We start from the raw sequence: 25,298 nt of genomic DNA, 5'->3' as shown, positions 1-25,298 counted from the left end.
AGGACCAGGAACCGGCACTGAGGTGACCTGGGTGGCTGCCTACTTGGCCGTGTTTGTTCTAAACTCGGAGCGCCTGTGCGGTGAAGGCACGACAGGCTTCGGTCACTTGGAAAAGAAGAGAGATGTCTTCTCTCTAGCTAAGACACCCTCTAACAAGGCAACGGAAGCCCTTCCCATAATCTCTGCATTTGCTGACAGCACTATTTTTTTTTTTAAAGAGAGGGATTTAATGATCATTTGGTAAAAGAGAACCGTAGTTATGAACCATTAATGACATCAAGGACATTTGCCTTCCCTATAAATAACCATATGCACCTCTCAGATACCGCATCCATTAGCAAGTAATTCAAGCTGTCTCGCCAGTGGAGTTGGTAACAGTCCTAATCTGACATTCCAAAGCAGCTGTATCTCTTGGGAAAACAAGGCTATTACCCACTATCATTTCTGTTTCAGCTTGACATCTGTGGAAATTTCGACACAGGTTATCCCTCCCCGTCTCCATAAAACTTTTACCTAACAGCTGATGAGTTTTTGGAGAGGACAGTCAAGCCATATCCGCTTTTCTCCCAGGCTGCCCAGGCCAGCCCCACGACGGGGCTGGCCTCAGACCACACAGCCAGGTGAGCAGTCCTCCCGAGCCCAAAGTCTCTGGAGCCGAAGGAGAGCAGGATGGTTGGACCAGGGCTCCAAGCAGCATAGGAACTACACAGTTTGTTTTTCAATTTTTATACTTCAAAGTGGGGCATTCCTATGATGTGCTTCTTAATGTTTTCAGAAATTCTACTTAAAGGAAACTAAGAGAGTATATATATATATATATATATATATATATATATATATATAATTTGGGTAAAGGCTCTAACATCATCAGTGAGCTTCAAGAGCTCGGGAGTCCAGTGTTTAATCAATACGTATGCTTTTTCTCAGCATGGAATGCTTTGGGAACAAAAGGTTCTGGGAACAAAAACAGTTCCTAAAAGCCACAGAATACTATATAGTTATTTTAAATAAGCAGACACTGTGTTAAAAATTTTAAATTGGGGGAGAGGGCGGGAATTTCTTCTCCACATTTTTTCCCCCTGGGGAATATAAACTGTACGCGACATTTTTATTAAGAGGTAACATATTACACTTAGTCAAAAAGGTGATAAAGCTTGACATTTATATTAAGGAATATTTCTTGGTTTCACTTTAGTGTAATCATCAGATGGATCATGGGGGAGGGGAGCGCATGGCCTCCAGCTTGGCGCAGTCTGGGCCACCTCCTGCAGCCCGGGATTGGAGGCTTCCTCCGGTCAGGGCTGGCCATGATCTGCACCCCTGGCCATGCACTGGGGGACTTAGGGAAGGAGGCAGAGTGGAGCCAAGTAGTCCTAAAGGAGCTCCAGGAGACACTGTGGGTTCTGACTTCTGCTTTGGGGACAGTCATTCCTGGGCTCCCGACTTCCTCTCCTGGGTGATGCCCTGTGCTGGGGTGAAGGAGAGGGCGTTCCCCAGGCCACAGGAGTGCTGCAGGGCAGGGAGAGGGGCCGTGGGGGAAGGGCTAGCGAGAGAAAGACCTCCCTGCCTGTGGAAGGAGGACAGCAGAGCTGGGAGGGGAGCTGGGCGGGAAAATGAATCGTTTCCTCTGGGGTACGTGAAATGACAAGGGGACGCTCTGAGGTGCTGAGGCTCCTTGGGGTCTAAACCCTGGGGTTCCTCTCTCAGCAATTTAAGGGTTCAAGTGGGCCCGATCAGATGATTGGCCAGATATCAGCACTGCCCGAGAAGGAGCCCCAGTACGGTGTCTCAAATATAACCAAAGATAAAAGTTATTTACTGAAAATCCGATGAATTAATAAACTACGCTGCTTTGGCTAAGTGACAGACAATTTTATGGGTAACTTGGGGTTACGTTAATAAAAATCAACTTCATACATCTATCCAACAGGGGCTATAAAATTGTATATTTCTTAGAAGAAGAAAAAAAAAAAGCCAGGATGGCAACAGTGTCTGGGCTCAAAGGAGGACGAGTCACAGCAGTTTATTAAAACAGGAAGAAGCCTCAGAAGTATGTTTATGACCCTTTGTGTAAATAACGTTTACATAATTTAAACAAGTTCTTCGGCTTTGCTGCCCCATCTGCCCAAGGCCCTGAAGTCCCTCCCGTCTCCAAAAGGAAGCAGGGAGAGCCATAAGGTCTCCCGGAGCCGCCGAGTTAATGGCATGTATCATTTACATTGAGGGCATGGCATGTTTGCAAACAGGCTCACCACTGAGTGATGAAATACACAAACGGCTCCGAGAACTCTCCAACCGGAAGGACGGGCGAATCCTGGGATGGAGGAAAACACAAGTCACCAAAAGTCAGGACAATTGCGCCTCTTTCTTTCTTCCTTCCTTCCTTCCTTCCTTCCTTCCTTCCTCCCTCCCTCCCTCTCTCTCTCTCTGTCTGTCTCACCCCTCCCTTCCCCTGCCCCCGTGGAGGAGCCACAGAAAGAAGAGTCATGGCAGAAGGCCCCATCCAATTAAAGAGACTGGCTGGCCCCTCTTCCGCGCAGTTAGGTAAAAATGCCAAATTTCGAGCCACCCGCATTTCGCAGTGGTGAGGACGGGAGAACAGAGAGGGAGGGGAGGTGAAAAAGGACAATGATAGCCACGGGGCAGGAAGGAAGGTAGGGGAAGTGTAAATGAGAAATTAATGATTATTTAAGTAACACACAAATGGTCTTGTAATTAACAAAGAGCTGTGAAATTATTCTTGTGTTGACCTTTGTTTCTTCCACTGGATTTGCTATTTATTTACACTTTCCTGTTTATTTACATTTATTTGTATATTCGACTGCTTGCCAAGAAACTACGTTGGTGTCAGATTTTTTTTTTTTCTCTCTTTTTCTTTTTTGGAACTGGTAATAGGCATTTACCGAGGAAGTTGTTTCCCGGTCTCTTTGCCAGCCTGGGCCAAGTCATCGTATGAGAAAATCCAGCCAATTAAGGACACAATGAAAAACCTCCCACCTCCTCGGCCACACAGAACTGGAATGGAGGCGGGAGTCCCTCACAAGGGCAGAGAACCACCCAGCGACCAGACGAGACCACCACCGCAAAGCCCATTACCATTTGCAAGGGGAGGCTTTAAGAATTTAGGAGTTTTTCCAAGAATGACAGAGAGCGCCACTGTGTTTATAGTGTAACAGCTCAGGATGTAATGAAATTACACTGCAGAGTACTTTAACAGTCATCTCATTAGACCTACAGTTGGAACAAGAAAGCCACATAAAGTAGGCAGCTGCAAATGACTCCATTCTCATCTATTCTCATTTGCTATTAAAAATACCTTTCGGCGGCTCTTTTCCTCCATGACATCCCTACACAAAGTGCCCTGCAAAGTATGATACATGCACCTATTTAAATTAACAAAGGAATGACTTATTTTAATCTCACTGTGCTTTGGAGTGCTGTGGCCATTTGGATGAGCAATATATCATTACATACAACCTTCCAGCGCTGCAGGCAAGAAACTCAGAGCATGCAGCATTTGGTGGGAGTCAGACAATTTCTCTAGCACACAACTGTGTCAAATGCATGCATGTATTCATTACTGAGAACGAGGGGAAATGGCTTTGATGTAGTGGAAAAAAGAAGATGGTAAAAGCACCTCTGCAATATGCGTGTCATTATCAATGGTGGCAGATAGAGACAACTGCGCAGCCTCCTATGTGATTAGTAAATATACATATAATTGCTGTGGCCAATTATCAGAAAAATGAGATCGGTAATTACAAGACAGAAAATTAACTAGAACTCTTATTAAGGCTTTGTTTCCAATTCAAACAATTGGAAACTGCTGGAAAATACAATTAAATCAAAAGGAACTGAGGGGGTCCGAGAAGCCCAAAAGAAAAAGAAGAATATCCCAAAGAGGTTAGAAGAAGAGGAATAAAATCGCTCCTCTCTCTCTCTCTCTCTCTCTCTCTCTCTCTCTCTCTCTCTCTCTCTCTCTCTCTTTCTCTCTCTCTCTCTCTCATTTTATTTTTGCCTATTGACCCTCCTTGAATGAATCTTTCTTCATCCAGTGGAGGGATGGCTAGTGATTCTAAACTTAAAATTCTCATCAGTGGAGAAAGGTTTCCAGGAGCAAAGGAAAACAAAGGAAAATGGAAATGGGATAAAATCTTGCCAAGTTCAAAGGATTACGCGCAGGCAGGCATTAGAGAGGGAACATGAAAAGCAGGAGCGGATGAAACTGTCCACTCAGAAGAGACAACACGCAGGAACATGACAGCCCCGATAAAGGCACCGTAAAATGGCCACAGAGGTCCCATTGGTGTGAGGAGCGGAAATAAAACAGGGCATCAATTTCAGCCCTGGCCTGTTTTGGGAAAGCCATGTATCACCAGGCCTGCAAGATCCTACAAGGCCCGGTTCAAGAAATGACACTTTCCTGCCTCAAAAACCATGAGTAAAAAGACAGTTTGAAGTCTGAGGCACAGACATTAGGAACTCGGGTCCATGAGAGGCTTCCCGGCATCATCCCCTTTTGGATCTTTCTTTCTTTCTTTCTTTCTTTCTTTCTTTCTTTCTTTCTTTCTTTCTTTCTTTTAGGAGAGGGTGGTACTGGAAGCATCTGGGCAGAAGAAGATTGAAAATGCAATATTTAGAAATTAAAGGCCTGCTGTATAATGTGGCTGAATATTTACCAAGATGGTTAAAATTCCGGGCTGGTTCTCTACAAAGGTCTGGATTAAAACGTGACGTTAACGTTGGCCTCATTTTGAAGTAGGATATCAAGGGTGACTTAAGGAATTATAGACGAGCTCTTAACATGGATGAGAAAAAAAATGAGGCGATTTGGCGTCTTACATGGGCAGTTAATTTTATTTAAGACCTGATATTGTAGCCTGTTCAGTTCCTCCTAGTATAAAACTAAGGAACACTGGGTGGTATCCATGAATAATTTATTTCACTTCTGAAAATGCCAGCCCACGTTGACTCTGCAGAGCCACCACCGAGGGCAGCATCATCTCTGTGGCGCCTGAAGAGAATCACTCATCAAAGACGTGGGGAAACTGCATCTCACATGCATAAGGCCAGGTACTTCTTTTCATTCTAAAATCTAATGTCTCTTCAATGCCTCAAGGAAGAACCAACTTACTTCCTTCCTTCCTTCCTTCCTTCCTTCCTTCCTCCCTCCCTTCCTTCCTTCCTTTCTTTTCTTGTGGTACGAGATTGAACCCAGAGGCATTTACCTCTGAGCTATAACCCTAGCCCTTTTTTATTTTTTATTTGTTTTTTATTTTTATTTATTTATTTACTTTTGGTAGTACTGGGGTTCCTGGAAGCCCTTCTATCTCCGGGCTACACTCCCAGACCCATTTAAAAAATATTTTTAAATTTGGAAACAGGGTCTCTTAAGCCAGTGTGGCTGGCCTCGAACCTGCGCGATCCTCCTGCCTCTGCCCTCCCAAGCACGGGGATTACAAGCGTGTGCCACCACGCCCGGCTCTTTTTTATTTTTTATTTTTTGGTGGTACTGGGGTTCCTGGAAGCCCTTCTACCTCTGGGCTACACTCCCAGACCTATTTTATACTTTTTTATTTTTGGAAACAGGGTCTCTTAAGCCAACGCGGCTGGCTTCGAACCTGTGCAATCCTCCTGTCTCTGCCTCCCAAGCGCGGGGATTACAAGCGTGCACCACCACGCCCGGTTCTTTTTTATTTTTTAAAACATGGCCTTGCTAAGTTTCTGAGGCTGGCCTCAAACCTGCAATCCTTCTGTCTTAGCCTCCCAAGTATTGGGATTATAGGTGTGGACCACTGTGCCTGGCTTGGCTCAAGAGTTTTCTCAGATGCAGAAGACATGCTAGTAGGGGTGGTGGAAATGGCACAAGCCCTGGGCAAAGGGGCTTCTGTGAACCTAAATCTCTACAAAGCTACGCGGGCTGCAATGGAGAGGACAGCAAGCAAATACACCTGGCAGTGCTCGCCGCACTGAAGGGCTTAAAGGTATCTCCCTCGCTCTCTTGTTTTGGTCCTGGGATTGAATCCAGCATTCTACTTCTGAGCTATACTCCAGCCCTTTTTTGCTTTTTGTTTTGAAATAGGGCCTTGCTATGTTGTGGAGGCTGACCTTGAACCTGTAATCCTCCTTTCTCAGCCTCCCAAGTACTGGTTTTACAGGCTTGTGCCACTGCTCCTGGCCACTTCCTTCCTTCCTTCCTTTTCTTTCTTTCCTCTTTTTTAAAATAACATTAAGGCTGGGTGTGGTGGCGCACGCTTGTAACCCTAGAGCTTGGGAGGCTGAGACAGGGGAATCGTACAGGTTCCAAGCCAGCCTCAGCTACTTATGAGGCTCTCAGCAACTTAGTGAGACCATGTTTCCAAATAAAATATAAAATAGGTCTGGGAGTATAGCCCGGAGGTGGAAAGCCCCTGGGTTATACCCCCAGTACCAACACACACACACACACACACACACACACACACACACACACACACACACACAACATTAGAAGTTAGTGTAGCTCAGGATGTGAAAGGCCCCCCCAAAAAGTGCCGATCGGGTTATTTAGTTCAAGCGTGCGGGGAGGGGGGGCAGCGCACACCAGCCCGGGCTCCATCCTCCCTGTGGCCCACGTGAAGGGAAGGCGTGTGGGACTCGAAGGGGGCTGAGCTCCGCCCCAAGGGGTTCAGAGAAGCCAGTAAAGTAGTTGCTGGTACTTATGAAAAATGTCCTCAGTGAAATATGGGTTCAGGTAACGCAGACAAACACATTTCAAGAACATAAACGCGAATTGAAGAAGCAGTTATACTAATAACTCTCAATTCTGGCCCAAACTGACTCTAAACTGTTAATAACAGTCACTCTCTTTAAGACCGCGGGTGCCGTATTTCACCTTAAGGGCTTTTTGGGGATGCTTCTCTATTGAACTTCTATGCATGGAGGTGCGGCAGGATACAGCAGACACAACCTTAAGCAAAGGCCTTAACCTGAGACTCCGGTCCCCAATGAACTTTAGAGTCCTGCCGAGGGGATGCAGGCTGGATCTTGTTACCAAGCAGGCGGCCGTTCCATAGAAACGCCGGCCATAAAGCATTCCAGTAAGCAATTCTTGGAGGGGCCTCCGAGTCTCAGAAGCTCCAGCAACTACCTGGTCAGTGCTGCCTGCTACACAGCTCCAGCGCGGTCCCGCGGCCCGCGGAGGACAGCGAAGGGCGACGGGAAGGGAGTTTGAGTGATGCCTTTGCTGGTGCGTAATGAAGAGTTCAGGAAGGTCAACCCATTACAACCGAAACTGTTTAATTATTAATTATGCACAATCTATGAGCAGAAGGACAAGTTCAGAATGTTTAATGTATGCTAACTTCAACCGGACTCTCTCTGGGTATTTTGTTATTAGCGCTTGTCAGCAAGGTACTCAGGCATAAAAACAGGCAAGCATCAGAAAATCTGCGTGCGTGTGTGTGTGTGTGTGTGTGTGTGTGTGTGTGTATGTCCACTTGAGCACGTGCATATGTGTGTGCTTACGCACTCAAAGAGGTTTGCGTGTGTGTTAGGGGAGGCAGAAAGAAGTTCAAACCTGCCTGGCAGAAGGACACAGCTGGAAAAAGTTGAGAAACATTTGCTTAAAAATGATTCCTGAGGATTTCACTTTGGCCTTTAATTCATAATTAAAGATGACAACATACCCTGACAATAATATACTTTTAGACACTGATGGGCTTAAGCATAAAATACCGTATAAAATGATATTCATTACATATCTCCTCATTCATTCAGCAGTTTTGAGCACCTATCATGTCGCAGGCACGGAGCCTGGCACCGGGGGATGGCTGATGTTGCGTCCACATCCACAGAGGTGTGTATTGTCTGGAGGGATAAGCTGCATATCCCTGGGGAGCAGTCCTGTAGGTCGGGGGAACAGCCGAGCGACAGCGCCACGGCTGGGGCTCAGGAGGGCCTGGGAGCCCGAGGGCTGGGCTCAGGGAGGCTGGCGCATACGAGTCTGCAAAGCAGAGTGGAAGGTGGGGAATAAAGTTTTGGATCTGGAGCATTTTGGATATCAGACTTTTCGACTGGGGATGGTCAACTGGCAAAGTGCAAATATTCCAAAATCTGAAAAACTCTGAGATCAGAATCACTCTGCTCTCTATCATTTTGGGTAAGGGACACTGTGTACCAGAGTCTGGCAACGGCAAGGAACTTTCTTCATTCTCCTCCCTTCTTCGTCTTTCACTCCCAAAGAGCAAGAAGTGCCGGGGCCTCCAACACTGCTCGGTATCTACCCTCTTCTGTGTAAGACAGATGTTCCTTCAACCTAGGGTTTTATTGTTTTTGTGGTACTGGGATGGAACCCAGGGGCATTCTACCGCTGAGCTACACCCCCAGCCCTATTTTTTATTCTTTATTTTGAAACAGGGTCTCTATTAAGTTGCGGAGGGCCTCGCTAAGTAGCTGAGGCTGTCCGATTACCGTGATCTTCTTGTCTCAGCCTCCCGAATGCTGGGATTACAAGCGTGCGCCACCGCGCCCAGCCAACCCAGGATTTTATATGCATTGGCAGTGAAATGTAAGAAAGGTAGAAGGACAACTCAAAAAGCCTCAGGGTGTTGGCTGCGACGGCGACTTCTAAGGTCAGCTTACGCCGTGGTTGGATTAAACCGTCTGTCCAGTTTAAGTGAAACTTTTTAAAATTGCCCACGTCTAACCTACTGCTCTCAAGCGTCAGGCCGACAGGTGGCTAGAGCCGGAGACTTTCAGTTATACTCCACATTCTAAAGTAAATCTTTGAATTCAAGCCTGATGTTCCCGTGACCTGGCCCAGTCATTTCTGGTCTTAGGCACTGGGTTCATATGGGCAGAGCAATCTCGGACCACCCCGCTCTCTCCACCGTGCTAGGAAGAGAGGTCACTGTAATTCCAGTAGCTTTATGCTGGCGGAACAGCCTTCTGCCTGGCAGTCCCCAGATTGGCTTCTGATCCTCCACTCTTCATGCCCTAACGCAGCATCTTTGTGAGGTAACTGGAAGAACCCATGGGACAGATCCATGCTTGCCTGGGGAGGAAACCTATGCTGTTAGAAAAGAAAAACCACCCCAAAAAACCTCAAACAGCCAGGTGTCTGGCACATGGCTGTAATCCCAGGGACCCAGAAGGCCGAGGCAGGAGGATCACAAGTTCAAGGCCAGCCTGGGCAAAGTAGCAAGAAGCTATCTCAAAAAACAAACAAACAAACAAACAAACAAACAAACACACACACACACAAAAAAAAAAAAAAACAGGGGGGGGGCGGGCTAGGAGTGTGGCTCAGTGGTAGAGAAAGCACCTGTGGGTTCAGTCACCAGAACTGCAAGAATAAATAAGCAACAAGAGAAAAGGAAACTGGACCCTGCCTCTAACTATCTCCACAGAAGGTAACCTACAACCCCCAAACTACCCATCTGAAGTGTCACCTAATGGTAGGTTCTGGGAAATTAGCGAAGTTTTAATATTTCAATATTTATTTATTTATTTATTTATTTATTTATTTATTTATGGGTCTGGGGATGGAGCCCAGGGGCATTTGACCTCCAAGCTACACCCCTGCCCTATTTTTTATTCTTTATTTTGAAACAGGGTCTCACTAAGTTGCAAAGGGCCTAAGTAGCTGCTGAGGCTGTCTTCAAATTGCGATCTTCCGGTTTCAGCTTCCTGAATGCTGAGATTACAAGTGTGCACCACCACGCCCGGCTATGTTTCAATATTTTTAAGGTTTACATCTGTAAGTATCTGCTGGAACAGACTGCAACCAAGGGGGTGGGGGGAAGCAATCACATCTAATCTGAGGGAGAGGGACAGAAATGGATAGACAGGTGCCCTTGGCTGGTCAGAGAATGAGCTGGTCCATTTATGGTGAGAAATTTGGGTATGGTGGCACACACCTGCAATCCTAGTACTTGGGAGACTGAGGCAGGAGGATTGCAGGTTGAAGGCCAGCCTTAGCATTAGCAACTTAGCAAGGCCCTGTTTCAAAATTTAAAAAAGGCTGGGGTATAGCTTGGAAGAAGAATGCTTCTGGGTTCAAACATCGGTATCATAAAAACAAAAAAAAGAAGATAAGCTGGGTGTGGTGGTGCACACTTGTAATCCCTGCACTTGGGAGGCTGAGACAGGAGGATCGCACGGGTTCGAAGCCAGCCTCAGCTACTTAGTGAGACTCTCAGCAACTTAGTGAGACCCTGTTTCCAAAAAAGTATAGAATAGGTCTGGGAGTACAGCCCGGAGGTAGAAAGGCCCCTGGGTTCCACCCCCAGTACCACAAAAAAAAAAAAAAAAGATAAGAGTAAGCCATAACCACACAGTAGATTGGGACAAATCCAAACGATGCCTGGTAAACAGTTTGTTGAAAGGGTGGTCCCTCAGTGGAGGAACAATCGAGTGGTTCTGGCTCCTTGTGCACTTGACTTCACCACGGGAGGAAGCTGACCTACTCCCAGGGTGTTTTGCAGGATGGTGCTGGGGTGGGAGGAGGCTTGCGGATGAGGATGACGTCAGAAGAGAAGCTAGCCCCTGCGCCCCCGTTTACTCATCCACTTCCCATCACGCCCTGAGCAGAGCGAGTGAAGGAGGATTCAGTTTCCACACCGGGCCACCCCGTGCTCTGGGTTGCCAGACGCGACAAATTATATGTGCGGGCATTTTGGTGTGAAGTTCTGTCCGCTGGGTCTGGGCTGACAGCAGCAGCTCACTGAACTTGTCTCAGATGGGCCTGGAACCAGGGGCTGAAGGCTTGAATTTTCGCCACTGAAACACCCGCCCGACCCATAAACCCTTCAATCATGGAGAACCAGCTGTGAGCCAAGTGAGTATCACTACCAGATGGCTTACACACACACACACACACACGCGCGCGCGCGCGCGCGCACGCACGCACGCACGCACACAGCAAATGAACAGGTCTAAAGGAATCTGTCTCTAGGTGACTGAAATTGGAGATCAGAGGTATTTTTCTTCTAAACGTGTTTTGGAAGGTCTTCAGCACTGGGGTAAGAGAAGAGAAACAATCTTTGTCATTAATGTGACAACAAACTCTTCATTTAGTCAGCTTCCCTTGTTGTCATTTAAACGATTTCCATTTAGTTAGAGATTTGGTGGTACTGGGGGTAGAACCCAGGGGCTTTTTACCTCTGGGCTATCGTCCCAGACCTATTTTTATATTTTTATTTGGAAACTGGGTCTCACTAAGTTGCCGAGAGCCTCACTAAGTAAGTAGCTGAGGCTGGTTTCGAACCTGTGCGATCCTCCTGTCTCAGCCTCCCAAGCGCAGGGATTACAAGCGCGCGCCACCACGCCCGGCTTAGTTAGAGATTTTCTAAACATTCGCAAAGATCTTGGTTTTAGTAAAGTTCCTTGAAAAGAGGTAGGATGGAGAATTGGAAAACGGATTAATCTTTTAGACTCTATTTCCAAGTGCCTCCTTTCCGAAGCCAGTGAACATCTTTCCCTTTTTCTTTTAGGTCTCTTGTTGGTCATAAGTGACAGTGCGCGGCATTACTGAGAGGGGCTGATGTGAAGAGAACACACATATTCACAAACACACGTCCACACCAACGTCCACACACTTCTCTTTCTTTAGTGGCTTTGGCAGAGCAGTCAAAAACATGCTTGTCTCGGAGCAAAGGGATTTCATTTGCAAAAGTAAAACCCGTTATCGTCCTCTTTCTCTGCAGCTTCCCAATGCATTTCTCTTGCTTTTTCATAAAACACTGCTGTAAATAATCAAGCATGACCACTGACATCCATGAGATTGAGTTTTAGGAACCATTAAATGAGCTCACCCTCGTGGGAAGTCTCCTGCTCAGGCTGGCCTAAAGGTAATTATTCAGCAATTCCTACCTGTGGTTTTACCTTGTCCCTATATAGTGTTTGAATTTCATACACTGGTAAGGTCAGCTGTTTTTCTCCTGGAAAAGTCCAGCTACACATGTCTCATCCAGAACCCAAATTATAATGTTAATACATACACCGGCGCTTCACCAGGATCTGGGCATGGAAGTACTAGTTAAAAGCAGTCTTTGATTAAAAGGAGATCAGAGACTATATTACACAAAAACCAAAGAAGAAACTGAGGAGAGAAAGATAACCCTTAGCCAGTTCCTAAATGAAAGAATAATTTCTCTTTTCATAGGCATGGAGTTAACACGGACGCCTCTGAACCACACACAAGTGCGAGAACCTGGCAGGTCTGTGTCCCGAAAAACCAACAAGCCATAACACCATCAAGGCAGACTCAGCACTCGCTGCAAGCCCAAGTCCGCATCGCCACGCTGTATGTCCTCCTGAATGTTCACTCAACTGTTGGTTAAAATAATTACGGCCATTTGCCACCTGCACTGCAAGCTACGGGCAAGGGACAAATAGAACTTCCAGCGACTGCGTGGCGGGCGCGTGTTGGCGGGATCTGCCCACACGTTTTTAAACAAATTCAAAGGCTACATACATCAGCTACAATTCAAAGGCTTAGAATGTGAAATTGGGCCATTCCTGTTTCCATATGAGAAATACCAGAGAGAAGGGAATTTAAAGCTGCCTAGAGGAGCGATTGCATCAGTTTAAAATTAGTTTATATGAGAGGAACAAAGAGAGGAGGGGAGAGAGGGAGCAAGGGAGAGGAAATGAAAAAAAAAATAGAACTACATACTGTGAAATGAACAAGTTCAGTTAGAATGTTCATCAGGGTTTGGAAAATCATAATGCCATCTGCTACTCTGGACCTGAGAACATCGGGATCTCGTGGGCCCGGGCGCTTCCATTTCCAGGAGGAAGGAAGGAACTTACGCTCCCTGGAATGGAATGGAGGCAGCAACCCCAGCCGACCCGTTTGGAATCTCTTTTGAGGACGTTTCACCGCTCGCGCACACATTTCCCCTGGTTTAGGGAAAATTAACGGCAGGCGAAATGATCACAGAGCTCGGCAGTGAAGCAGAGCCGTGCCCAGCCCGCGCGGCTGGGTAACTGACCCTGGCATCCAACTTGGGCTCGGGTGTGTAGGTCTCATCATGGAGGATTAAATGAGCGTTGGCCTACGGCTGGGCAAAACTTCACAATACAGCAGCACATGTTAGATGACAGCAGCCAAAACTGGCCCCACCAGGCAACTGCCCGTTCACAAGGACGCTATTCACAGGCCTCCACCACCAAGAAATTAATCCATTAATAATACATCAGGCTCCATGGACATGTCAAAGGAAACAACACAGAGCTACTTGCTCAGCGACTGCCTAAAGAGGCAGAATTTTTCCTGTTTAAAAACAGCCCCACAACTCTAATTGACTTACTGGAAGCAAAATCATGGGGATCTTTAGATTAATATTTTGGTTAGTTAAAAAAAGGAAATGAAGAAAGTCTATTGAATTCATTCAATGCCACCGAGAAGTAATAAAAATACATATTTTCAGCAGTAGTTATAACATCTGACTATACAACTCTATTTAAAAAAATAATTTTAGCCAGGCTTAGGGGCCCAGTCTTGGGAGTCTGTGATAGGACTCAGGTTCAAGGCCAGCTCCAGCAACTTAGCAAGACCTTCTGTAACTTAATGAAACTCTGTTTCAAAATAAAAAATAAAAAGGATCAGGAGTATATCTTGGAGTTAGGAAGCCCCTGAGTCCAATCTCTAGTTATCCCCCATTTTTTCCTTTTTACCTCCATATTTTTTTCATTTTTCAAGTGATTTTTGTACATCTTTTAGACTATCAGATAAAATTCGTAAACTGTTTTTTCTGCAACATTTTTTAAACTCACTTCTTTTTTACTCCTCCCTCCCAACAACTCATAAATATGAATTAAATATAATTATAAATGAACAGAACATTAACTTCGGGATTACTGCTGTGTTTTGGTAGAATGTTAATGTCATTTCTAAAGAAATAGTTATTACCAATAGAAAAAAGTAATTACTAAAGGAATCCTGGCCTTAATGCTAACCTATTTTCAATCTTCAAGCCAGCCAAACTGTATTAATTTAAACACACTGGACTTTTCAAAGGAGGTATTAGATTTCTAAAGATTGCCTTACATAAAAGAGGAATATCGGTTTTCAGGCTTCCAATTAAATATTCCAACACTATGAGGCACAGGTCTAGTTAGCAATATTGCCAGAGGACAAGCTATTGTGTGTATTCACTTGTATTAACTTACCAGGTTTCTAATGCCTCAGTCATGAGCTCATACAAATTGCAAAGACCATAAAATCCCATGTCATATCTACCTGTTTATTGGAGAGTTCGGTGTGGCCAGAAGCTCTGGCCTGCACAGGCAGCTGCGGGGCTCAGACCCAGGTCTCCTGGACCTTTAAACCATCTGTGTTAAATGTTATGAAAGGAACAGGTCATCCTTTGGATGCTGGGAGATGTTCCTCTTGCCCCTAGCTCAGAAGCCAGAGTTATAGCAATACCCTCTGGAAAAAGACAGGAGGGTATTATCCCCTCGAGTTGGTAGAAGCACTTTTTAAAGTCAAAGGAGGTATTTTTAGGCAGTAATTCTTATCCCCCCCTATCAGCACAGTGTTTGCATAGCCAGAAGCTTCTCAATTATTCTGTCCAGGAATAAGTGATTCTGTACAAATAAGTCCTTCCTTCATTTCTTCCATCCATCCATCCATCCATCCATCCATCCATCCATCCATCTTTCTTTCCTTCCTTCCTTCCTTCCTTCCTTTCATTTTTTTTTTCTGTCTTGATAACAAAGGAAGCCAGACATGGTGGCCCACATCTGTAATCCCAGTACTTAGGAGGCTGAGACACATGGATCACAGATTTGAGGCAAGTGCCAGCAACTTAGCAAGATCCTCTTTCCAAATGAAAATAAATAAATAAAAAGGGCTGAGGTTGTAGCTCAGAGGCAGAATGCCCTGAGTTCAAACCCTAGTACCAAAATCAAACAAACAAAACAAAGAGAGGCTTAAGAGCCTTTTTTTTTTTTTTTTTTTTTTTTTTGCAGTACTGGGGATTGAATCCAAGGGCATTTTATCTCCAAGCTAAATTCCCAGCCCTATTTTTTTTTTAATCCTATTTTGAATCAATTTTACTAAGTTGCAAAGGGCCTCACTAAGTAGCTGAGGCTGGCTGTGAACCGGCTATCCTCCCTTCTTGGCTTCAATCTTTCATGTTTTAATCGAAATACTCTGATCCACCAGGCGTGGTGGCACACACTTGTAATCCCAGTACTTGGGAAGCTAAGACAGGAGAATCGAGGTTCACAGACAACCTCAGCAACTTAGTGAGGCCCTCTGCAACTTAGTTAAACCCTGTTTCAAAATAAAGAATATAAAATAGGGCTGGGGGTGTAGCTTGAAGGTAGAATGCCCCTGGGTTCCATCCCCAGTACTGAAAAAAACCCCACAAATACATAAATACTTTGATCCCCAATATTGTATGAACTGATAAACAGAACCAGGCAAAACCCTTTAGAATTGTCTAGCTTTTCCCTTTTGCTTACACTGTGTCAAATAATTGTATAGTATGGTGAAAGGAACCCTATTCTTTGGTACTCAGTCTCCACATGTATAAAATGGAGTGTTGTTGGAAAGCACAGCAACACAGGGAAACAATTTGGGTGTCTGACTGCTCGAGCCCCGTTCTCTACCGCTGAATCCTCTTCTCTACCCTCCTCTATCCATTTACTCACCAAACACAGTTTATTCTGTCTACTAAATATGCTTCGATCATGCTAACACTGTCCTAATTAAAGCCCCATATTAAAAAAAAAAGCCAGAGCCCAAGCTTCCTAACAGTCCTCTTTTTCCCCCTGTTTTTGAGGTGCTGGGGACTACGCCCACGGGTGCTCTACCCCTTAGCTACATCTCTTAAGGGTCTCCTTAGGTTACCCAGGCTGGACTTGAATTTTCAATCCTACTCCCTTTGCTGGAATCACAGGTGTGTCCCACCATACCCAGCTCCTTGTTCATGTTTTCTTTTGTTTTTGGTCCTGGGGGCTTTTATTTTAGAACATATACAGCTGAAAACATCGCTAAATACCTACTGCAAATGCCCATTTATGTGAGCGTTTAAACGACGGCCACTCACCGTGGTTCTGAGTGCACAGGCCGTCTGGTCGCGCCGCTTCCTCCACCTGCAGTTAAACCCCGCCGTGTGCGACCGTGTGCCCACTGGCTCCCTCACTGGAGGGCAACGTGTTAATGGTGGAAGTGCGCCTGTTTCCTCCTCTAGCCTCACACTTAACTCTAGGCTCGATGTGCATTTGCAGCCTGGCGTGGTGGCGCACGCTTGTAATCCCAGCACTCGTGAGGCTGAGACCTGGGGGATCGTGGTTCGCGGACAGCCTCGGCTACTTAGTGAGACCCGGTTTCAAAATAAAGAATAAAAATTAGGGCAGGGAGTGTAGCTCGGAGGTCAAAGCCCCTGGGTTGCAAGCCATGATCTACAGAACTCGAAGGTCTTGGTGTGGCTGCTACGGGGTGGAGATCTGTCTCCCAACATCTAACCAAACCAGAATAGCTTCATGTTCACCTACTTTCTAGGTAAGTTTTGAAAAACATGTGAAAAAACCTCCTACCGTTTAGATGGGAAGATGTAACCTATTTTGCAAATGTCTTCAACACTCAGCCTTTTGAGCAAATCAAAACCACAAGGAGGGTCTCCTCACATCTGTTGGAATCGCTACTATCAAAAGTCAAAAGAACATCTGGACTCAGGATGTAGAGAAAAGGAAACTCTCCATTGCTCTTTGTGGGAATGTATACTGGTGAAGCCATCATGGAAAGTAGTGTGGAGGTTCCTCAAAAAATTAAAAATAGAGCCAGGTGTGGTGGCGCACGCTTGTAATCCCAGCATTTGGGAGGCTGAAACAGGAGGATCTGGGATCGCGAAAAGCTTCAGCTACTTAGTGAGGCCCTTTGCAACTCAGTGACACCATTTCAAAATAAAGAATATAAAAATAGACATGTTGGTATTGCTCGGAGGTAGAATGCTCCTGGGTTCTATCCCCAGTACCACAAACAAAACAAAAAACAAAAACAAAACAAAACAAAACAAAAATAGAACTATCGTATGATCCAGCAATCCCACTTTTGGGTATATACACAAAGGAAATAAATCAATACATCAATATGTCATGGAGGAGGACAATCATCAACCCACCAAACCCCGGGGCTCACCAGAGCCCGCCCTTTCATGGGCTCTTCACTTATGTGGCTCTGCGGATGTTTTGAGAAAGTGCTACATGTAAGGGGTGGAGGGAGGCAGTGGCCGAGGCTGGCCTCCTCTGGATGCAGCGAAGAAGGGGGCGGAGGCTAACCAGAGCCAGCACCTCTACCTACGTGAGCCTGGGGAGCAGAAGGTGCTGGCAAACACGTTCTATTAAAAGGTGACATGTGGGCAGAAGACGATGAGGAAACAGAGGACTGAAAAGGGAAGAGAAAAGCGAGGAATGCCTCTTTGATGCTTAGCTTTGGCTGTACTGGGGACTGAACCCAAGGATCCTCTACCATTGAGTTACATCCCCAGCCCTAGCTATAGCCTTAGCCCTTTAAAAAAAAATTTTTTTTTTCAATTTTAAAACAGGGTCTTGTTGCCGGGCGTGGTGGCGCACGCTTGTAATCCCCGCGCTTGGGAGGCGGAGACAGGAGGATCGCGCAGGTTCGAAGCCAGCCGTGCTGGCGTAAGAGACCCTGTTTCAAAAATATAAAATAGGTCTGGGAGTGTAGCCCGGAGGAAGAAGGGCTTCCAGGAACCCCAGTACCACCAAAAAAAAAAAAAAAAAAAAAAACCCAAAAAACAAAAAAACAAAAAAACAGGGTCTTGTTAAGTTGCTGAAGCTGATCTCAAACCTACGATCCTCCTGTCTCAGCCTCCTAAGTACTGGGATTACAGGCCACCAACTCGGCTATAACCCCATTCTCACAAAAGCTGCTAAGCTTTCGTCTGCGCCTGTTTCTCCTTTCACCCCATAGCCACAGAATTACCTTGGAGAAAATACAGACTCAGTGTGTGGAACCCTCAGGGATCTCCCTGCCCTGCTTTGTGGCCGGTGCTTTCTGGACCATCATGCACTGGCCTTCACAGCTGCCCCATGCTCTCTGACGCTGTGTCCCTCCCTCTGCTGAGCGACATTATCCTTTCCTTCACATCATAAATGGCCCACTATTCTCCATGGCCCAGCTCAAACATCTCCCTCTTTTTGGTGGAAATGGGAGTACTGGGAATTGAACTCAGGGGGTTCTACTTCCAAGGTATACCCTCAGTCCTTTTTCATTTTATTTTGAAAGAGGGTCTAAGTTGCTGAGGGTCCTGCAAAGTTGTTGAGGCTGGCCTAGAACCTGCAATCCTCCTGTCTCCGCTTCCCAAGTACGGGGATTACAGGTGTGCGCCGGCTATCCTCCTTCTCTCTGAAGCTGTCTGTGCTCCCCTCCCACCTCTTTGGGCCTACCAAGCCACAGCCAGTCGGAGGCAGCGCGCTGCACAGCACTGTGCATGTGGCTTCAGTGCAGTGTTCACCACACGGCACCATACTCAGTGCATGAGTTTGTCTTCCACTAGTTCATGAAGTCATCCGGCGAGGGCTTATCCCAGCATGTGGTAGAGATTATGGTCCAAGAAGTTCAGTGATGCTCCTTGACATAAATTAAAACACGGATTTCTATAAGTCTGCTAGAAGAAAACATAGAGAAACACTCCAACGTACAGGCGCAGGAAATGATTTCCTGAATCGGACTCCTATACTCAGGGGTCAACTTACCAAGAATCAATAAATGGGATGGCATCAAATTCAAAAGCTTTTGCACAGCAAAGGGAACAAGAGTGTGAAGACACAGCCTACAGAATGGGGAAAAGATGTGCGACCTACTCTTCTGAAAGGAGGTTACTATCTATGCTATATAAAGAAGTTAAAAAATTCAACACACACACACACACACACACACACACACACACACACACACACCCCAACACAGCCCGATCAATAAATGGGCAAATGAACTAAACAGTCACTTCTCAAAAGAAGTGCACATGTCCAACAAATATATGAAAAAATGTTCAACATCTCTAGCGACTAGAGAAATGCAAATCAAGACTACGGTGGAATTTCATCTTGCTCCTGTTAGAACAGCAGTCATCAAGAATATAAACAATAAAAGCTGGTGAGAATGTAGGGAAAAAAGAATACTTACACACAACCACTATGCAATCAGTATGCAGGCTCCTCAAAAGGCCTGGGTGGAACCACTCCACGGTCCAGCTCTACCTCGGTGTTCACTCAGAAGGACCACAGTCAGCATGCTGTAGAGATACATGCACGCCCGTGTGCAGACCAGCGCCGTTCACAACAGCTGAGTTACGGAACCAGCTGAGGTGTCCATTAAAGAAAATATGGCTTCTACACAATGAAGTCTCACTCAGCTTTATAAAGAACAGAAATAGATGGGATTTTGAGAGCATCACAGTAAGAGAAATACATCAGAGCCAGGCGTGGTGGTGCATGCTGGGAAGGCTGAGGCAGAAGGATTGTAGGTCTGAGGTCAGCCTCAGCAACTCAGGTCCTGTTTTTACACAAAATGGAATGTAGTTTAAGTTTGTCTTCCTTTTTATTCTACTGAGGCCCATCCTATTTGGATAAAATAAACCTCTGTCCTGTAACAGAGTTGCTAAGCAGAGGCTATCACAGAAAACCTTGCTTCTTTTCTTTCTTTTTTTTTTTTTAACTTTGACCTTTTTAGAAAATTGTAATATATTTCACATAAAACTCACCATTTGCTTTTTTTTGTTTTTGGCACTGAGAATTGAACCCATTGGCATTAACTTCCCAGCTAAACCCCCAGACTTATTTTATTTTATTTAGTTTTTGAAATGGTCTCACTAGGTTGCGGAGTCTCCCTCATTTGCTAAAGTTGGCTTCCAATCTGTGATCTAATGTCTCAGCCTCCAAGTACTGGGATTACAGGGGTGTACCACCACACTCGCTGTTTCAAAGTGTTCAGTTCCAGGATATTTCCATCACCCTAAAAAGAAACCTAGGACCCATAACAGTCACTTCCAAGGCCCCTCTCCCCTCCAGCCTACTTTGTGTTTAATGAATAATCCATTTTCATCTTCTGTGGACTTCTTCCCTGCCAACCTTTCATGTAAATAATTTTTTTTTTTTTTTTTTTTTTTTTTGGCGGTACTGGGGTTCCTGGAAGCCCTTCTACCTCCGGGCTACAGTCCCAGACCTATTTCATACTTTTTTTTTTTTTTTTTTTGGAAACAGGGTCTCTTAAGCCAGCGGAGCTGGCTTCGAACCAGCGTGATCCTCCTGTCTCCACCTCCCAAGCGCAGGGATTACAAGCGAGCGCTTCATTCACTATGTGGCTTTTTGTGTCTGGTTTCCTTCATTTAGCACAATGTTTTCAAGGTGTATCCATGCTGTAGCACTTATCAATACTTTGTTCCTCTTTGTGGCTGAATAATATTACACTGTGTAGGCATATCACATTTTTTTTTCTTTTCTTATTTATCAGTTGGTAAACTTTTGGGTTCTTTCTGGTTTTGGGCTATTATGAATGCTGTTATGAATGTTCACGTATGTTTTTGTGTGGACATGCGTTTTCAATTCTCTTGGATGTATCCCTAGGAGTAGAATTCCTGGGTCCTGCTAGGGAAGCAATCTTCCACTGGGCTACACCCCAGTCCTATGCTCAACTTTTCTCTTTTTGTACGTGTGTGGCACTGAAGACTGAACCCAGTGGCATTCTACCTGTAAGTTATATCCCCAGCCTCTTTTAATTTTTCATTTTGTTTTTTTTGGTTATTTTGTTTGGTGGTACTGGGGGTGGAACCCAGGGGCTTTCTACCTCCGGGCTATACTCCCAGACCTATTTTATACTTTATTTGGAAACAGGGTCTCACTAAGTTGCTGAGAGCCTCACTAAGTAGCTGAGGCTGGCTTCGAACCTGTGCGATCCTCCTGTCTCAGCCTCCCAAGCGCTGGGATTACAAGCGTGTGCCACCACGCCTGGCTTAATTTTTCATTTTGAAACAAGGTCTTCCTAAGTTACTATGTGCTGGCCTCAAACCTATGATCCTCTGTCTCAGCCTCCTAGCACTGGGGCATGAGCTCTATGTTTAACATAGGCATGAGCTCTATGTTTAACTTTTTGATGAACTGCCAAACTGTTCAATAGTAACTGCACCATTCCACATGCCACCAGCAACTTACGAGTGTTTTAACTTCTCCACATTCTTTCTGATGCTAGTTATTTTCCATTTAAAAAATGTTTAGCTATCCTAGTGGGAGTGGTTTTTACTTACATTTCTCTACCTAACAATATTGAGGATATTTCCATGTGCTTATTGACCATTTGAACATCCTCTTTGGAGTAATGCTATTCAAACCCTTTGACCAATTGGGCTGGTGGTGCACACCAGTAATCCCACTATGTGGGAGGCTGAGACAGGAGAATTGCAGGTTCATGACCAGACTCAGAAACATACCAAGACTTCCAGCAACTTGAGACCCTGTTTCAAAATAAAAATTAATAAAAAAGGGCTGGGAATTTATCTCAAGAGGTATAATGCCCTTGTATTCAATCCATAGTAATAAATAAATAAATAACATCCTTTGACCATTTTAAAATTGTAAGAATCAAAGCCAGGTGTGGTGGCGCACACTTGTAATCCCAGCATTCAGGAGGCCGAGGCAGGAGGATCCCAGTTTGTGACCAGCCTCAGCTACTTAGTGAGGCCCTTTGCAACTCAGTGAGACCCTGTTTCAAAATAAAAAACAGGGCTGGAGGTATAGCTCAGAGGTAGAATGAACCAGGGTTCCATTCCCAGTACCGAAAAAAAAAAATTATAAGAATGATTTACATATTCTGGATACTAGACCTTTACCAGATATATGATATGCAAATGTTCTCTCACATTCTACCACTTGTCTTTTTTCCTTTCTTTTTGGTGTCCTGTAATACATGAACTTTTTTTTTTTTTTTAATGGTACTGGTGATCGAATCCAGAGGAATTCTATCCCTGAGTTACACACACAGCCCTATTTTTATTTTTCATTTTGAAACAGGGTCTTACTAAGTTGCAGAGGGCCTCACAAGGTTGCTGAAGCTGGCCATGAAACTGCGATCCTCCTGTTTCAGCCTCCCAAGTACTGGGATTACAGGTGCATGCCACCACATCCAGCTTTGCTGATCTATTCAAAGAACCAACTTTTAAAAAAAATTTATTGGTGCATTATATTCATACATCATATTGGGATAAAAAAAAACTTGTGTGTACATACATGCACACATCACTGATTTAACCCCTACCCAATACCTACCCCATTCCCTCCCCGTCCGTCCTTCCCTTGCTTGGCTTAGTGATTGACTTCGCTATGCTTAAATACATTGTGTGTTTTAGAGATTTTTCCTCTTCCCCCCTCCTTTCTCCTCCTCTAGGTTGCGTTGTTTACTCCTCCATAGGATTTCCTTTTTCATCTAGAGTTTCCCCTATGACCCATTTCTTCCTAACTCTCACATATTAGGGAAAGCATCTGCTTTCTTATTTTTTGTGACTGACTAATCTCACTTAGCATAATGTCCTCCAGTTCCATCCATTTCCCTGAAAATGATGTAATTGAGTTTTTTTTTTAATGGCTGAGTAAAATTCCATCGTGTACATATCCCACAGTTTTGTAATCCATTCATCTGTTGATGGACATCTTGGCTGGCTCCATAGTTTGGCTATGGTGAATTGTGCAGCTATGAGCATAGATACACATGCATTAGTTTGGTAGTTTGGTTTCCTTTCTTTTGGGTAGATACCCAGAAGTGGTATTGCTGGATCAAATGGTAGATTTGTTCCCATTCTTCTGAGGACTCTCCATACTGTCTTCCAAAGTGGTTGCACTAATTTGCAATCCCACCAACAATGTCTTAGAGTTCCCACTTCTCCACATCCTCGCCAGCATCTGTTGTTGTTTGTGTTTTGAATGATGGCCATTCTAGTTGGAGTTAGGTGAAATCTCAAGGTAGTTTGGATTTGCATCTCTCTGATTGCCAGTGATGTTGACATTATTTCATGCATTTATTGGCCATTTGAATTTCTTCTTTTGTGAAGTGTCTATTTAGTTCATTTGCCCATTTTGTTATTGGATGCTTTGTTTTCTTAGTGTTGAGTTTCTTGAGTTCTCTGTATATTCTAGATATTAGTCCTCTATCGGTGGTGTAGGTGGCAAAAATCTTCTCCCATTCTGTTGGCTCTCGACTGAGGTTCTTGTCAGTTTCCTTTGCTGAACAGAAGCTCTTCAGATTCATGCAATCCCACGTATTGATTCGCCTTTTAGTTTGTTGTGACTTTGGGGTCTTGTTGAGAAAGTGTTTGTCTGTGCCTATGTGTTGCAGTGTTGGACCTATGCCCTCTTCAAGAAGCTTCAAGGTCTCTGGTTTGATTTCCAAGTCTTTGATCCATCGTGAGTTGACTTTTGTACAGGGTGAGAAAGTGGGATTAATTTCCAATTTTCTGCATATGGTTAACCAGTTTTGCCAACACCATTTGTTGAACAGGCTATCTTTTCTCCAGTGTATGTTTTTGGCCCCTTTGTCAAAAATCAATTGGCTGAAAGTGTGTGGACTTGTTTCTGGGTCTTCTATTCTGCTCCATTGGTCTATGTATCTGTTTTTTGCCAGTACCATACTGTTTTTATTACAATGGCTTTGTAGTCTAGTTTAAAGTCAGGTATTGTGATTCCTCCTGCATGGTTTTTGTTGCTGAGAACTACCTTGGCTATTCTGGGCTTTTTGTTATTCCAGATAAATTCAAGGACTGATTTTTCTATGTCTGTGAGGAATGATCTTTGTAGTTTAATGGGCATTGTGTTAAATCTGTAGATCACTTTTGGAAGGATGGCCATTTTAATGATATTTATTCTGCCAATCCATGAACATGGAAGATCCTTCCATTTTCTAAGATCTTCGATTTCTTTTTTCAGTGTTTTATAATTTTCTTTGTAGAGATCTTTTACCTCCTTGGTCAAGTTCATTCCTAAGCATTTTATTTTTTTGTGGGAGATCCTGAGTGGAAGTGTTTTCTGAATTTCTTTTTCAGTGGATTTATGGTTGGTGTACAGGAAAGCTTCTGATTTTTTAAGATTGATTTTGTATCCAGATACTTTGCTGAATTTGTTGATCAGTTCTATAAGCCTTTTGTTTGAGTTTGTTGGGTTTTCTAAATATAGTATCATGTCATCTGCAAATAGTGAAAGTTTGAGTTCTTCTTTTCCTATGTGTACTCCTCTGATTTCCTTTTCTTGCCTTATTGCTCTGGCTAGAGTCTCTAGTACTATATTGAAGAGAAGTGGTGATAATGGACATCCTTGTCTCGTTCCTGTTTTTAGGGGGAATTCTTGAAGTTTTTCCCCATTTAATATGATGTCGGTGGTGGGCTTATTGTAGACTTCCTTAATAATGTTGAGATATGTTCTTTCTATTCCAATTCTCTGCAGTGTTTTTTTTTATCATAAATGGATGTTGAATTTTATCAAATGCTTTTTCAGCATCTATTGAAATGATCATGTGATTTTTGTCCTTGATTCTGTTTATATGGTGAATTACATGGATTGATTTTCGTATGTCGAACCAGTCTTGCATCCCTGGGATGAACCCTACCTGGTCATGGTGTATAATTTTCTTGATGTGGTTTTGAACGTATGTTGCTAGTATTTTGTTTAATAGTTTTGCATCCAAGTTCATCAGAGATATAGGCCTGCAGCTTTCCTTCCTTGAACTGTCTTTATTCGGTTTGGGTATTAGTGTGATGTTGGCCTCATAGAATGTATTTGGGAGAGTCCCCAGTTTTTTCTATTTCGTGAAATAGTTTGAGGAGTATTGGGGTTAGCTCTTCTATAAAGGTTTTATAGAATTCACTTGGGAAACCATCTGGTCCTGGGCTTTTCTTTGATGGTAAGCTCTTTATTGCTGTTTCAATCTCTTTGATTGTTATTGGTTGGTTTAAGTGTTCTATATCTTCTTGACTCAGTTTAGGAAGGTTGTATTTATCTAGGAAGTTGACAATTTCCTCCAGATTTTCCATTTTGTTGGAGTACAGTTTTTCAAAGTAGTTTCTGATAATCCTCTGGATTTCTACACTGTCAGTAGTAATTTCTCCTTTTTCATCCCTTATCTTCATAATTTGGGTTGATTCTCTCTTTTTTTAGTTAGGTTGGCTAGTGGTTTATCTATCTTGTTATTTTTTTCAAGAAACCAGCTTTTGGTTTTGTTGATTTTCTGTATTTTTTTTATTCTTTATTTTGTTAATTTCTTCTCTAATTTTAATAATTTCCTATCTTCTACTGGCTTTGGG

The 25,298-nt window shown here is 44.2% G+C and overlaps 1 protein-coding gene across 3 annotated transcripts in view; it reads right to left on the bottom strand.

The window, feature by feature from the left end:
- Nucleotides 1-25,298, bottom strand: part of MAP2K5 (mitogen-activated protein kinase kinase 5) — a gene marked incomplete at both ends in the record, with an annotated part of 273,181 nt that overhangs the window by 38,779 nt on the left and 209,104 nt on the right. For all 3 annotated transcript variants that reach the window (XM_080690438.1, XM_080690439.1, XM_080690440.1), the window contains one exon: nt 2,253-2,314. In XM_080690438.1, coding sequence (XP_080546564.1) covers nt 2,253-2,314 — 62 coding nt within the window. The remainder of the gene's footprint in view (nt 1-2,252; nt 2,315-25,298) is intronic.

This window comes from Muscardinus avellanarius (genome assembly GCF_963383645.1).
Source record: "Muscardinus avellanarius genome assembly, chromosome: 3".
Lineage (NCBI taxonomy): Eukaryota > Metazoa > Chordata > Mammalia > Rodentia > Gliridae > Muscardinus > Muscardinus avellanarius.
This window is presented reverse-complemented; position numbering and strand designations above follow the sequence as displayed.